General features: G+C 48.8%; 1 protein-coding gene and 2 pseudogenes across 1 annotated transcript; 2 read left to right on the top strand and 1 right to left on the bottom strand.

The window, feature by feature from the left end:
- Positions 1-3,274: 3,274 nt before the first annotated feature.
- On the top strand, positions 3,275-3,910 carry LOC103824567 (feather keratin Cos1-2-like). The gene has a single exon (XM_009099862.4). The coding sequence runs from the start codon at positions 3,296-3,298 to the stop codon at positions 3,602-3,604; it is 309 nt and encodes a 102-aa protein (XP_009098110.2). The 5' UTR covers positions 3,275-3,295; the 3' UTR covers positions 3,605-3,910.
- A 5,228-nt stretch (positions 3,911-9,138) lies between these two features.
- Positions 9,139-10,234, bottom strand: LOC103824566 (feather keratin Cos2-2-like; annotated as a pseudogene).
- Positions 10,235-12,757: 2,523 nt separating this feature from the next.
- On the top strand, positions 12,758-13,845 carry LOC103824565 (feather keratin Cos2-2-like; annotated as a pseudogene).
- Positions 13,846-15,892: the final 2,047 nt, after the last annotated feature.

The raw sequence follows: 15,892 nt of genomic DNA, 5'->3' as shown, positions 1-15,892 counted from the left end.
GTGCTTTCTTTTATGCAAACTTCCATAAGTGTCAAGATGAGAGGTTCAAGAAGTTTAGGGCAAAAAGACATCAGCACAGGCACAATGTTGAGGTCAAGGGCTGGCAGCATCCCCTGTGGGCAGGTGATGTGAACCTGTTTCATGCCTGTAGATTTGTTTATAGCAAAGTTGTCAGGAAAGGGTCAACACTCTTGTGCTTCTCACCTTCATGCCCAAGGTCTCCATTGTTTGGGCACATGATTGAGCTCCAGGATGCTTTTTTCTTCTTACACTTTTCTATTTCTTTTGTTGTCTTTATCTCCTTGGACCAGTTTAGTGAGGACATGTTGCCTTCCCTCCTTCCACAGGAGAGGCTGACGCACATCCTGCAGGATCTCCACGGCATCTTAGTACCTGCCCCTCATACTCCCTGTGGGAACTATTCCAGTCTGCTCAGGAAAATAGATAGAGGAAGAAGAGGGTGGGAGTAACTTCAGGATTTTACTTTGTGTCCTTTCCCTTGGAGCTGATGTAGACATCCCCTGCTCCTCTACAGCCAATGGTGATTGGACCACCAATCCAAAATATACTGGTAGTGGAGACAGAAAACAACAGTGCCTAGGAACAGTTCATAGCTTCATCTCTTCCTTTTCCTCTGTTCTGTTGCCTGGTGTACATGGCCAGCACATAGGGACAGATATGTACCTCATACCTCCTTTAGCGCATGGCTTAAGGGCCCAGCTGCTGTTGTTATATTCAGTTCTCAGATATTTCACAAGTTGGAACTGGTATCAAGCATGCTCAAGCTATGCAAGTGTTGGAGTTTGACCCTTGGCACCCAGAAGAGTCGCTCACTCACCCTCCCGTGCTACAGCTGGGCAGTGGAGAGGGAAAAAAAATATAACAAAGGATTTATGAGTGGGATAAAAACCAGGAGAAAACACTTCAAGGGCATAATAGGCTCAACTTAAAGTTTCAAAGTGACTTTATTACTACCAGAATCAGAGGCGGATAATGAGAAGCAAAATAATCCCTTTATACACTTTTTTTCCCTCCAGACCCTCCCTCCTTCCCACTGACAGCACAGGGAGATAGGGCATGGGGGTTTTTGGGTCAGTTCATCATTGAGATTTTCTTCTACTGCTCCTGGAGAGGAGTCCTTCCCATGTGAGGCCATGGGGCCCCTTCCATGGGAGACAATTCTCTGTGAACTTCTCTGGCATTGGTCTACTCTCATGAGTAGCAGCCCTATTGCACCAGCTGCAATGGGAGTCCCTCCCATGGGCAGACAGTCCTCCCAAAACTGCTGCAGCATGGATCTATCTTTCCACAGAGTGCACTTCTCCAAGGACAGACTGCTCCAGCCTGGAAGCAGGGCCCCCTCTCTCTACCAGGAGGTGTCCCACTGGATCACAGCCTCCTCCAGGCATCCACCCACTCAGGCGAGGGCACCTTAGCCACGAGCTGAGGGTGGATCTCTGCATTCTCTGTGGATCCCCACGGGCTGTGGGTAGATCTCTGCATCTCCCATGGATCCATGGGCTGTGGGTGAATCTCTGCATCACCCATAGATCCATGGGCTGTGTGCCTTCCATGGGGATTCCCACCAGCTCCGGGTGGATCTCTGCATCTCCCATGGATTCACAGGCTGTGGGTGGATCTCTGCATACCCTGTGGATCCCCATGGCTGCCATGGCACAGCTGCTTCACCATGGTCATCACCATGGCCTGTGGAGGAATGTTGGCTCTGGCACCTGGAGCACCTTCTGCCCCTCCTTCTCCGCTGACCTTGGTGTTGCCATGTTGTTTCCCTCACATGTTCTCACCTCCTCCTCTTCCCTACGAGGAGAAAAACCATGTGACTTTGTTTTGATTTTCTTCTTAAAAATGTCATCACAGAGGCATTACTGATCTCTCTTATTGGCCCAGTCTTGGCCAGCAGCATGTTGATCTTCAGAGCCGTTAGTGATTGGCTCTTCCTATGTCCAGAAACCAAGGCTTCATCTGCTCCTAGTGAGACCCAAGCACTGGTCACAGTTGCCAGCACTCAAATAATCTCCAGGTCCTCTTCACTCTGTGGGACCCCTCCACTCTCATCCTTTGTGCCTGACCCATGAGTCAGTTGCTCACCCATCACACAAAGTATTTATCCAGCTGTGTCCTGGACATTTTGTCCAGAAGGATCCTATAAGAAACGGTATCAAAAACTTCAGAGAATTGAATAAAAGATTGCATCAGTTGGCTACCATTTATCAGCTAGGTGGGTTACCTTGTTGTGAAAGGAAATTAGGTTTGACAAGCAGGGCTTTTCTGTCATGAACTCACACTGGTTGTGAAAAATGACTGCCTTGTTAATCATGTTTTTGAATACCTCCTAGAATTATCTTCTCACTAATTTAACCAGAGATTTTGCTACAAGCCTAGACTTAACACACGTGTGCTCACACATGTCTTTAAGGAACAAACAAAAAACTGTACATTCAAATAAGGTCAGGAAACGTCATTAGTTGAGATCTCTGTTGTGGAAACACAGTGTGTCCCCTCACAGCAGAGTCCTCAGGCACGTGGGAAAGGAGTACAAGAGCAGTGACCATTTTCTGACAACTTTGCCACCACCAAGACCACAGGAATGACAAAGGTAAACATCACCTGCCCACAGGGGATGCCAATAACAATTAATCTGAGACTTCTGCCTGTGCTGACGTCTTTGTGCCTTGGAAATCATTGATGCTCTCAACTTGACACTTATAGAAAGAGATCTTCATATAGGAAAGCACGCGGAATTAGCCAGGAAATGAAAAGGCAGCAGTGCAGGAAAACAGGACACAGCCCCATTATTAGCTGGGATAGTTTGCATTTGACATGAGCTGGTCAGAAAATTGTGGCTTCCACTAAGGTGCCTCTGGGCCTGAGGCAGGGCAGGACTGCTATAAAAGGCAGCCCAGGTCTCTGCTCTCTCATCCACTTCTCTCACCTCCTCCTCCTCAGGAATCAGGTGAGTGCAAAGCCTCTTCTCCTCTTCCTGCTGCTTCCAGAGCAGCTCTTGCCTGGCTGGAGGTCACAACTGAGAGGGGCTGTTGTAGTGAAGGAGTGGGAGTTGTTTGTGCTGGGAGAGGGCAGGGGAGAGAAGGTCTTGTGCAGACAGAGAGAGGCTGGGACTTGGCTGAGGTGGCTGCTGGGCTTTGAGCTGGGCACTGCAATGTGGGCCAGGAGGTGCCTTGGCTGCAGAGTGTTTGGTGGTAGCACTGGTTCTCCTTTGCCCTCACATTCTGCTTCTCCCTGCCTTCCATCCTAGGTGTACCTGTGACCCCAAGCCATGTCCTGCTGCCAGCCCTGCAACCCCTGTGGCCAGTCCTGTGGCCCCACTCCACTGGCCAACAGCTGCAATGAGTGCTGTGTCAGGCAGTGCCAGGACTCCCATGTGGCCATCCAGCCCTCACCTGTGGTGGTGACCCTGCCTGGCCCCATCCTCAGCTCCTTCCCACAGAACACCGCCGTGGGATCCTCCACCTCTGCTGCTGTTGGCAACATCCTCAGCTGTGGCGGAGTGCCCATCAACTCTGGCGGCTTTGACCTCTCCTGCATCACCAACTGCTATGGTGGCAACAGATGTCGTCCCTGCTAAAGTTGCCTAAAGTTTTTAGGCAAGAACCTCCACAACCTCAGAACCTGGATCTGGGCAGGAGATAGAGCTTTAAGACATTGTATTTAGTGTCTGAGCCATTGCTCCCTTCTACTTTTTTTTTGTCTTTCCCTTGCTCTCCGTGTCTCCCCAGGCCAGCCTAGGGGGAAGTGTTGCCCTCTCTCCCTCTTTCAGGCAAGCAGATGACACCCTGCAGGAGCTTCACTGCATCTTAGTGGCTGCTCCTGGTGCTGTTTGTGAGCCACCTCTGTTTCTACCTTACATTCATTAAAGTTGTTTTGCATCCAAGCCTTGGCCTCTAAGTTGTCCTTCTTTCTGTGGGAACTGTTCCAGTCTGCTAAGGGTAGAAGGTGGATAGGCAGAGTGTGGGACTCATTGCAGTTAATTTTCCTTTCTGCCTTTTCCATTGGATTTGATGAAGAAAATCCGGGGCTAGTCCACAGCCAATGGCAAACAGGGAAAAGATAGCTCCAAAGGGCAGCAGGAATGGGGAAGGGAAACAGCAATGTCTGGGAGCAGTCCACAGCTTCATCTCTTCCTTCTCCTCCCCTGCATTACCCAGTCTAGGGCCCATGAGCAGCACATGTGGTCAAAGGCAGATGAGACAGGTACCTCAGAGAGTCCTTCAGCACCTGGCAGGACCCAGCTGCTGTCCAGACATGCTGGGCTGAGGTGATGCAGAATTTGGGATCAGCATCTGCCAATCAAGTTACACAGGCTGTGGGGTCCCACTCTTAATGTGTATAAAACACCTAAAATTCATAAATGCTCACAGTCAAAAAGAATGTCAAAAGTCTGAGGGTCTGCATAAAAAAAGCAAGTTTTATTAGTAAATTACACACTTAGTGTGGATCTTGGCATGTTATACTAGTCCCAGGCCTACTGTATAAGCACATGGCAATGGGTTTTGGATTAAGTAGCTTGATGAAAGAGAGGAGAGAAATTAAAGAGGGAGAGATTAATTAATGAGGGAAAGACAGAAAGAAATAGAGGGAATGAGAGAGAACCAGAGAGAAAAAAATGTCCTGGTACCAGCATCAATCCAGGGGGTGAGATGTCAGTCCCGGCTTCAGCATCCATCCACCTGCGCTAGTCCAGTCCATTGGATGTCCAAGGTCCTGATGCAGTGCCCAGATTTTGGGGGATACCTTTTCATGGATAAGTTTGTGTGCCCCAATTACAGGTTTCTTGCTTTGTATGTAAATGAGTGCTCATACACAATCTGTTGTTTTAGACTTTTCTGGAAACGGGCCAGAAGTTTCAGGAGTCTTTGGTGATCTTGATCCTTCCCCTCCAGCCCATGTGCACAATGTGACTTCATTCATCTCCTTGCATTGTCCCATGTTTTGCTTCTCTTCCAGAACTACAGCAAGGTTAGTTATTCCAGGAAAGTGATGTTCTACCTTTGTATGGCCCCTTCTCCAGCCACATTCTGTTTTTTTTCACAGCATCTTCAGAAATTCCTGAAGGCACAACTGGGCTCAAAATAACAGCTCAGGCACTCAATGTCCCCATGATCTTGTTTGGTTCCCCCATGCTCTTCCTGCCCAGAGCTCAAGGCACAGACACCTTCTGTGTCCATCTCACTAAGCACTGGTGTAGGAGCACAGAGGAAGAGGGACTCTTCTGAATGTCTCAGACCCACAGACTGATGCCTGTGCAGCTGCCTGAGGGTTCTTGCTAAGAAGCTGTGAAAACAAATGGGATATGGCTGGAGAAGGGGTCACGTGGAGGCAGGACAGCACTTTTCTGAGACAAATGGCTTTGTTCTGCCTAGATACTCCATCAGCTGAATCAATGGTTGAGACAGGACTGGTGACCTATCTTCCTCCCTTCCTCCCTTCCTCCCTTCCTCCCTTCCTCCCTCCCTCCCTCCCTCCCTCCCTCCCCCCTTCCTTCCTTCCTCCTTCCTTCCTTCCTTCCTTCCTTCCTTCCTTCCTTCCTTCCTTCCTTCCTTCCTTCCTCCTTCCTTCCTTCCTTCCTTCCTTCCTTCCTTCCTTCCTTCCTTCCTTCCTTCCTTCCGTCCTTCCTTCCTTCCTTCCTTCCTTCCTTCCATCCATCCATCCATCCATCCATCCTCTCTCTCTCTCATTTAATGTCTCTCTCTTGCTTCTCTTTCAGTCTACCAGATATTGACAATTGCCTTCATTTAAAAGACAGGTGTCTGCCAAGGGAGGCAAGAACCTTCAGGGAATGGAAAATATTACACCCTTCCCTCCAAATTATTATAACTTTGAAATTACAGGGCTTTCAGACAAAGATGTGGGAAAAGGAACAGCAGTTCTTTACTAGAATATATATAACAAGGCAAACAAACAACAGCACTGGCAGCAGCACCAATCAGAACCACACACCCAGTCCTGGCCTCTCCCAGCCGCAGGCGCTTTCCCCTTTGCTGCAGTTCCGGGCACAGCCAGCAGGGGCGCTGCTGGCTCCTGGTGGGCAGGGTGGGTGTGATGATACCACCAGGCCAGCAGGGGGCGCTGTGGTGCCAGCTCCTCTCCCTCATGAGGTGATTGCATTTAAGGCAATGGAGGAGAGGGGAGGTGGCTCCCTTTGCAAAACTCACGGGGAGCACCTGGTCTCAGTGCCACTGAGGGTGGTGAATTGTGCTGTAGGAGGAACCTTGGAGTGGCGAGCTGGAACAACAGAGGTGAGCAGGCTTGTGGAGGCAAACAAAGTGTAGCAAAAAACCCTGAATCCATGGCAGGAGCAGCAGAGGTCCAGGCGGAGATAGCGTGTCAAATTAAAATGTGGCAAAAATCACCAGAGCAGGGGCAGAAAACAGCAGAGCTGGGCAGCCCCAAACAGGAGAGAGAAGGGGGAGGGAGCAGGTTCTTTTGAGTTTTCCCCTGGCTCTCAGGTCTCCCATGTGATGTCCTGGGGATGGCAGCAGCATCAGGGCTCCTGCAAGGAGCCAAGAGATGCTCCTTCTAGAGAGAAGGAGCACACTGGGGTCCCAGGCTTCCCCCGAGGAACCCAAGCAGATGGTGAGGGTCCCTCCCAGTGAGATCAGGTGTAGGAAAGATCCCAGTTCAGCAGCCACTCTTGTGAGCAGAGGCTCACCCATGGTAAGGAGAAGCAGTGAAGGACAAAACTCTGCAGTGGCATCAAATTCTCCCCACAGCAGCAATCCAGTACAAATACCACAACCATCTTCCCTCCGATCCCCAAGCGAGAAGGTGAGAGAAGGCTGAGCTCAGTCCCTGACCCCCAGCCTAGTCCCACAGTGTCTCTGCACTTCCTAAGAGAAAACCTCCCTAGCCACCAAGCTCACTCCCCAGCTAAGAGACTGCAGTGAGCTGCACCCTTCCCCCCTCGTCCCCATCCCAGCCACATCTTTTCTCTGCCAAGTATCATTGTTCCCATGTCTTAGGCAACAAATGGGAGAAAAATTCCCTAGCAGAAAGAAAAAAAAAAAAGGAAAAATCCTAACCTCCAACAATGGTGCACTACCCTGTTTTTACAATAGAAGATAATTTACACCAATTTCCATGCCAAGTGTGTTATTTGTAATAAAGTCATTTCTATTACTCAACTCAACTGCATTTAAAGAGACAGAACAGGGATACTCTGAGTGGGAGAAGGTACTTTTGTCATTACTTCAAGCTGTTATACATCTTGAGCATTTAAGAGGTAACCTGTCTGGGCCAGCTCTGCTGAGACTTGTACTGTTTTATCTTTCCAGGAACATTACTGGGAATTGTGCCAGCACATCCCACTGAAGATTGAGTTACTTAGCAAAGAACTGCTTATCATCTTTGTAGGAGCAATCATTGCCAGAAGGAACCAAATTTGGTTGACACATCAACAAGCTCAACCCACAGGTTGAAACCCTGGCTTCTTTTGTTTTTGTTAATCAATATGGTAACCATATGCATTCTACACTACACCCACTTCTCTCCTGTGGCTGCAATTCACTGGAGCAGCAATTACAAAGGAAGGTGGCATTCAAAAGGTAACCTGGGATAATACAAAAGGGAATTCCACTCCTAGCAACTAGATAATAGTAGCAACTCTTAATTTTCCTTTATGACCTCTCTAATCATAAGCCACAGTTTTTGTTGTAACAGTGCATGGTGCACCAGTATATACCATGTACAAAATCATTGTGTCAAGATTAAATCCCAGTGGAGATGGGCCTGATGGAATGGATATGCTTGTGTGAGAACCCCTTCTGATTTTGTATTTGTAGACAACATTATTGTACATGCAAGTATGATAGTGTTTGTGCTTGTAACTTTGTTGACATTATGGGATGTGATTTCAGTTATTTAGTTCCTCTTGTATCTTACCAATTGCTATGATTTAATTATGCATTGACTTAAGAGCAGCAGCTTATTCCTACTGAATGAACTTCACTTGTATGTGAAAAATGCTCCTGAAGGAAGCTCGAGAAAATGGACAGAAAATTTTGATTACCATTCATCCTAAAGTAGAAAAATCCACAGGCTGATGGAGCAACCAAAGAAAGAGAGGGAACACAGTTGTTGGGACATTTTAGTTGGATGATCACCAAGAACAACTGAAGTTCATAATAAAATGTTTCACCCTGTGACTGTCCTTCTGATGTTAACCTTTTTGCCTTTTATTTTCATAATCAGATTGTATATTACAATGTCAAGGATTATAAAGAAATTAACCCCCAAATTCAGAGATCACTTATATAGTGCACACTCCTTCGCTATCTCTTTCTCTACTTCTTCTTTTTCATTCCAAGTCCATATGGATGTTTGAGCCACAGGTGGTGCAGAAGCCCAGATGATAAAGCATCTCAAGCACTAGTAACAGATAGCCAGGGACCCAACCAAAGACTGTTGGTAAGAAGGCACTGTGAGAAACAGGTTGTGGCTGGAGAAGGGGCCATAAAGAGGTAGGCAACCCATTTTTGCAACAAACATCCTTGTTCTTTCTCCTGGAGACAAGCACAACACAATACAGTGCAAACACAGGAATGAGGTCACAAAGTGAGCATGGACTGTCAATCAAAGGTTGACCCAACAGCAGTGGGCACTGGTTTCATCAAAGGCCTCATCCAGGAAAAACACAAATTACATACATTCATACAGCTGAGAAATTTATAATAAAGCCATAGGACATTTGCACAAATTCAGCTGAAATTAATTTACCACTGCATTAGCCTGAGTATGGCTGATATGAAACTCGTGAATTACTTCAGCCCTGCATGTCTAGGATACCAACTGAGTCCTGCCTGTGCTGAGGGAGTGTATCTCATCCACCCATGCTCCTCTGTGCAGGCCATGGACTCTAGACCAGGTAATGGAGGGAAGGAGAAAGAAGAAGTGAGGTTATAGGCTGTCTCCAGACATTGTTGTTTCTCTACACAACTTTTGCAAACTTTGAAGCCATGGTCTTCCTGATGACCTTTGGCTGTGGAGTAGCTGGGTATGACTTTATCAGCTTCAAGGAAGTTGAACCCTCTTCTTCCTCCATCATTCTCCCAAAGCAATACGGAAAGTTTGCCAGAAAATGAAAAATGACTCAGAGGCCAAGGCTTGGATGCAAAAAAGCTTTATTGAGTGTAAAGAAAAGGACATGGCTCACAGAGAGCACCAGGAATAGCCACTAAGATGCGGTGGAGCTCGTGCAGGCTGTGCATCTGCCTGCACTAAAGAGGAAGAGAGGCAAACAGGTCCCCTCCGCTGATCTGGGGACACATGGACAGCTCAGAAAGAAGATGGAATAGTAGGAGAAAGAAATCATCCGAAAGCTGTAAAGAGAATGTCCAGAAGCTCTATCTCCTGCCCAGAATCATGTTCTGCCCAGAACCGTGTTCTGAGGTCTTGGAGGTTCTTCCCTGAGGAGGTTGCCGGCAGATTTAGCAGGGGCGGCATCTGCTGCCACCATAGCAGTTGGTGATGCAGGAGATGTCAAAGCCCCCAGAGCTGATGGGCACTCCCTGAGAGCTAAGGATGCTGCCAACAGCAGCAGAGGTGGAGGATCCCACGGCGGTGTTCTGTGGGAAGGAGCTGAGGATGGGGCCAGGCAGGGTCACCAGCACAGCAGGCGGCTCAATGACAACGTGGGAGCTCTGGCACTGCCTGACACAGCACTCATTGCAGCTGCTGGCCAGCGGGCAGGGGCCACAGGACTGGCCGCAGGGGTTGCAGGGCTGGCAGCAGGACATGGCTCGGGGTCACAGGTGCACCTAGGAGGGAAGGCAGAGAGAAGCACAAAGTGAGGACACGTGACAAGTAGCACTGCACCCAAAGACCCTGCAGTCAAGGCACCTCCTGGCCCACATTGCAGGGCCCAACTCAAAGCCCAGGAGCCACCTCAGCCAAGTTCCAGCCTCTCTCTGTCTGCACAAGAGCTTCTCTCCCCTGCCCTCTCCCAGCACAAACAGCTCCCAGCCCTGCACTACGACAGCTCCTCTCAGCTGAGACTTCCAGCCAGGCAAGAGCTGCTCTTGAAGCAGCAGCAGGAGGAGGAGAAGAGGCTTTGCACTCACCTGATTCCTGAGGAGGAGGAGGTGAGAGAAGTGGATGAGAGAGCAGAGACTTGGGCTGCCTTTTATAGCAGTCCTGCCCTGCCTCAGTCCCAGAGGCATCTTAAGTGGAAGTCATAATTTTCTGACCAGCTCATGTCAAATGTGAACTATCCCAGCTAATGGTAGGGGCTGTGTCCCAGTTTCCTGCACTGTGGCTTTTCCATTTCCTGGCTTCTGCCACGTGCTTTCCTATATGAATAGTCATTTCTCAAAGTGCCAGGATGACAGCATCAAGGATTTCAGGGCAGAAAGACATCAGTGGACAAAGAAGGTTTAGATTAAGTGCCAGTGGCATCCAGGTGATTTGTACCTCTGTCATTCCTCTGGACTCCTCTCATGGCCAGAAATCAACCCTGCTCTCATGCTTCTTGTACACATGCCCAAGGTCTGCATGTGACATGAGACAGTTTTTATTTTGCTTCCTTCACTACTCTGTGATCAACACTCATTGTTATACTCAGGTGGGCTTCTGCTGGGAGGGTTTGATCCTAGTGCTGTACTAAGAGTACTCTGAAAGTTGTGTTCTCTTCTCATCCCAGTGACATGTGATAAAACCTCCATCTATGAGCTACTTTTTAGAGAGAACTGGATTTATTTGGTCTGGAGAAATGGAGGCCAAGGGGAAAGTTTATCACTCTAACACCACCTGGAAGGAGGTTGTAGAAAGGTGGGTGTCAGTCTCTGCTCCCAAGTAATAAGACAGGAGGAATTGGCCTTAAGTTGCACCAGGGGAGGTTTAGATTGGATACTAGGGAAAAATTCATATCAAGCATTGGAACACACTGTTGAGGGAGGTGGTTAAGTCACCACTGCTGGAGGTGATTTCAAAGAAGTGTAGATGTGGCACATGGGAACTTGGGTTAGTAGCAGAGAGGGCAGTATTAGATTTATGGTTGGACTTGATGATCTTGAAGGCATTTTCATGATTCCATGAGTTTGCAGCTATCAGGAGTTTTGGGCATTTGAACTAGACAATTAAGAATGAGACAATCAAAAGGTCAGTGCAATCAGGAATTACCATACATACAATGAACCTTTTCTTCTCCACTTATCTGCTAACCCTGGTGAAAAATGGCCCTGCATGGAGCAATCAGTACCTGCAGACCTTATGGCAATTGTTCCTCCTCATCGTGTTTCCTTTGAGAAGGTCTGGCACTCCTCCACTGCTGCATCAAAGCTGATGGAGACTTTCCTTGTCACCAGGAAAACCATTGCTTCCTGCAAGCCCTGGTCATGTGTACATTGGGTTTGTGTTCGTCTTCACCCGGGTGTTTCTGCTGATTGGCCCACATGCACCCAGGAAAGCCATTGCTTAATCCAAGTCCCCTGATGTGGCCTCTGCTGATCCTGATCCAGCAGCTGCTCCCACCCCACTGTGTGTGTCAAAGAAAAGCAAAGAGGTGGAGAGCCTGTGCTATAAGGAAAGACTGAAGGAGTGTAGCCTTTTCTCCCTGGAGAACAGGACTCTTGGGGAGGACATTATCACAGTATTTTAGTGATTAAATGGGATTTACCAAGAGCACTGAGAGTTTCACCATAAAGACCCAACATGGAGGGGCTGTCCATGAGGGTCACACACTGAGTGAAGAGGAACTGGAGATTATTTGAGTGCTGGCAACTGAGACCAGTGCTTGGGTCTCAGCAGGAGCAGATGAAGCCTAGGTTTCTGGACATAGTAAGATGTGCACAGGGGCCAGTAAGATGGAGAAAAATCACGTCTCTACCTTGAACTGAGGGCAGGAGCATGTGTGAAACCTCACGGGCTTCATGGGACACTCTGTACCTGAGTTGTTATTCAGAGCCCAGCAGTGCCTTGAAGAATTACTTTTCTGCATGCAGGAGACCATGGATATCCATGGGATGACATGGATTAGAGTATTACTCAAGGCTGAAGGCAAAGGAATTTTTATATCCTATCCCCACCACTGCGACCCTTTGAACTTGTGATTTCATTGGTGGCCTCTGTTTGTAGTAGTCAAGGATGCCTTCATTAGCTCCAAGGGAAAGAACACAGAGGAAAATCCACTGCAGGGATTCACACCCCCTGCCTTTTTTAACTTTGTACTTGAGCGGATTGGAAGAGTCACCACAGAACAATGGAGAACTTGGAGGCCAAGGCATGAGAGCACAACAACTTTAATGAGACTAAGGAAGAAAAGGAGAGCACCAGGGGCAGTCACTAAAATGCAGTGGAGCTCCTGCATGGTGTCCATCTGCCTGCCATGCAGAGGGAGAGAGGGCAAAATATCCCCACTTAGACTGGCCTGGGAGACACAGCAAACAAGTGCTAAGAAAAAGCAGAGGGGAGGAAGTTGTCATGTCCCCTCATGTGGCAGTCCTTGGGTGTGTGGGCAAGATGCATAAAAGAGGTGCCCATTTCTTGACAACTTGGACAAAACCAAACCACTCAGAAATTACCCAAGTGAACATCACCTGCCCACAAGGAATGCCAAGAGACCTTGATCTGAGACTTTTACCTCAGAAATCCTTGAGGCTCTCATCCCAGCACTTACAGAATGAGATCTTCACATAGGCAAGCACGTGGCTGAAGCCAGGACATGAAAAGGCTGAAGTACAGGAAACCAAGACACAGCTCATACCATTACCTGAAATGGCGCACATTTGACATGAGCTGGTCAGAAAATTATGACTTCCACTTAAGATGCCTCTGGGCCTGAGGCAAGGCAGGACTGCTATAAAAGGCAGCCCAAGTCTCTGCTCTCTCATCCACTTCTCTCACCTCCTCCTCTTCAGGAATCAGGTGAGTGGGAAACCTCTTCTCCTCCTCCTGCTGCTGCTGCTTCAAGAGCAGCTCTTGCCTGGCTGGAAGTCTCAGCTGAGATGGGCTGTAAGAGCCCAATGCTGAGAACTGCTTGTGCTGGGAGAGGGCAGGGGAGAGAAGCTCTTGTGCAGACAGAGAGAGGCTGGAACTTGGCTGAGGTGGCTGCTAGGCTTTGAGCTGGGAACTGCAATGTGTGCCAGGAGGTGCCTTGACTGCAGGGTGTTTGGTGGTAGCACTGGTTCTTATTTATCCTCACTTTGTGCTTCTCCCTTTCTTCCATCCTAGGTGCACCTGTGACCCCGAGCCATGTCCTGCTGCAAGCCCTGTGACCCTTGCTGCCAGCCCTGTGGCCCCTGCCCGCTGGCCAGCAGCTGCAATGAGTGCTGTGTCAGGCAGTGCCAGAGCTCCCACGTTGTCATTGAGCCGCCTGCTGTGCTGGTGACCCTGCCTGGCCCCATCCTCAGCTCCTTCCCACAGAACACCGCCGTGGGATCCTCCACCTCTGCTGCTGTTGGCAGCATCCTTAGCTCTCAGGGAGTGCCCATCAGCTCTGGGGGCTTTGACCTCTCCTGCATCACCAACTGCTATGGTGGCAGCAGATGCCGCCCCTGCTAAATCTGCCGGCAATGTCTTTATACAAGAGCTTCCAAGACCTCAGAAGACAGATCTGGGCAGGAGATAAAAGATTTGGAACATTGTCTTTACAACATCAAACCATTGTTTCCTTCTTTCACCTTTTTTTCCTGTTTTCTTTGCTGTCCGTGTCTCCTCTGGCCAGTCTAATGCGGACACGTGACCCTCCCTCTCTCTTTTGGGCAAGCAGATGCACACTCTGCAGGAGCTCTACCGCATCCTAGTGTCTGCATCTGATTCTCTCGGTGAGCCACCTCCTTTTCTTCTTTACACTCAATAAAGTTGTTTTGCATCCAAGCCTAGGCCTCTAAGTCCTTCGTTCTCTTGAAAATCTTCCAGTCTACTCAGACAAAATAGGTGAAGGAAGCAGAGAGTTGGATACACTGCAGTAGATTTTTCTTCTTGCCCTTTTCCTTAGAGGTGATGAAGTCTCCCCTGGCTACTCAGCAGCTAAAGGCCATCAGGAAGACATCAGGCAACAGTTGTGAAGGGAAACAAGAATTCCTGGGTCTAGCCGACAGCTTCATCCCTTCTTTCTCTTCCACTCCCTTACCTAGTCCAGTGATGCAGTCACCAGAGCCTGGGCTACCTCTGGAATAATTCTGGCACCGCACCAGGAGTGCGGAACAACTGAGGTTTGGATTTTACCTGCAACTGAACCTGAAGAGGTGCTTGCTCTAATGTGAAGAATGTTACAGCCACGGCAGGGCTAGGCAAAGGAGAAGGCTCTCAGGCCTTGAGGTTCCAACAACGAAGACCTTACTCCAAGTGAAGAGATCAGGAATAAAAAAAACTCAAGCACTGCTGTGCTTGGGTTTTATACAGTTACAAATCAGGGGATACAAACAAACAACTAATGGAGAGATAACAGGGAGAGGAGTGAAGGGATTACATCAGCAGATCAGAACCAATCAGAGTAGGTAGGAGGAGAGGGTAAGTCACATGGGCCAATGAGACTTCAAAGCTTAGGGGATTTCCAAGGGGGTGTTGCAGTCTGGGATTGGCCCAAGGTATGAATGGCAGGCAAGGTTCTGGAATAAGGGGTTGGGTTGCCTTGACAGGCAGGGAAAGACCTGGAATAAGGGGTGGGGACTAGCATGAGGGACAGCTTTGAGGGAGGGTAAAACACAGGGGCAAACCAACTCAGGGAGAACATGGGGGTACAACAGAATAAACCGCTTAACAAGCACTATTGGGCATATCACTGTCACGCAGCAATGATGGAGAGGAGAAGAGAGGGCACCTTCCATTCAGTTTGTGCCTATCAGACCAATAAATTTAGTGCCTGTTCTGGTAGCAGCTGAGGAAAGGCCAAGCTCCACAGCTGATCTCCTATCAATCAGAGATTGGCCCCAGGCACAGCAGCCAAATCACCACATACCTGAATACCACGGGCAAATCCAGTGCCCAGCAGCTGGAGGAAGTGGAGCTCTCTGACACTGCCTTGTACCTCTGTGTTGTGCAGGACACCCTGGTGCAGGGAGCTTCCTCAGCTGTGCAACAACTCATGGCAGGGAGGGGATGTGTCATTTCAAGGCTGAGCTTGGGGAAAGGTAAACTCTTCTTTTGGAGCACTATTTCCTTGGTGCACCCAGAGACCTTCAGGCCATTACATTCCCCCAGAAGGAGTCAATATCAGTGGCTTGAGAAGAAGGGTGGTGGAAAAAACCCTGCTTTGGAACTGTTTTCCCTGTGCATCCTAGAACAGGAAAGTATTTGCCATGTGCTGTGCAGGGAATACTTGTCCGTTCTCTTCTCTGTGTGCTCTGCACAGCACCAAGGACTGGCAGGAACCAATCAGAGAGTCACCTGAGCCTCCTCATCTGTTCCTATGAAAAAGGTCTGGGGTTTTTGTTTGTTTTCTTTTTTAATAAAAAGTCTTCATTTATTTCCCTGAGCTTTTCTTAAAACCCCGTCACTCACTGCAGCTGTTGGGGTCAGTGGGGTGGGGGCCAGTGGGGTGGGGTCACAAGGCTGGCAGCAAGGGGTGCAAGGCTTGCACTGCTGTATGCAGGACATGTCTTGGGGCATGAGGGATACTTGGAAAGAGGGTGGGGAGGAAGAAAAATATAAGGACATATGAGGAGAACCACAGCAGGAGTGAGTCAAAGAATCCAGGGCCAGGAGGTGGAGGCTCTGCAGAGATGTATGAGGGCTCAGTAGCCTCATCCTGCCAGGCTCCAGAAGAGCTACCAGCTCCTATGCAGCCACTGCCCAGGCCCTGAGTTATTTTCTGTCAGACTCATCTTGAATGTGAAATATCACATTTGAAATGCAAAACATTCCATTTAATGCTATGGGCTGTGGCTTGGTTTCCTGAATGGCTGTGGTTTTATTTCCTGTT

The sequence above is a fragment of the Serinus canaria genome, chromosome 27 (genome assembly GCF_022539315.1).
Source record: "Serinus canaria isolate serCan28SL12 chromosome 27, serCan2020, whole genome shotgun sequence".
In the NCBI taxonomy this organism is placed as follows: Eukaryota; Metazoa; Chordata; class Aves; order Passeriformes; family Fringillidae; genus Serinus; species Serinus canaria.
This window is presented reverse-complemented; position numbering and strand designations above follow the sequence as displayed.

Bases quoted from the DNA above. Each gene is read 5' to 3' on its own strand.
- LOC103824567 (XM_009099862.4), top strand. From the start codon at position 3,296: ATGTCCTGCTGCCAGCCCTGCAACCCCTGTGGCCAGTCCTGTGGCCCC.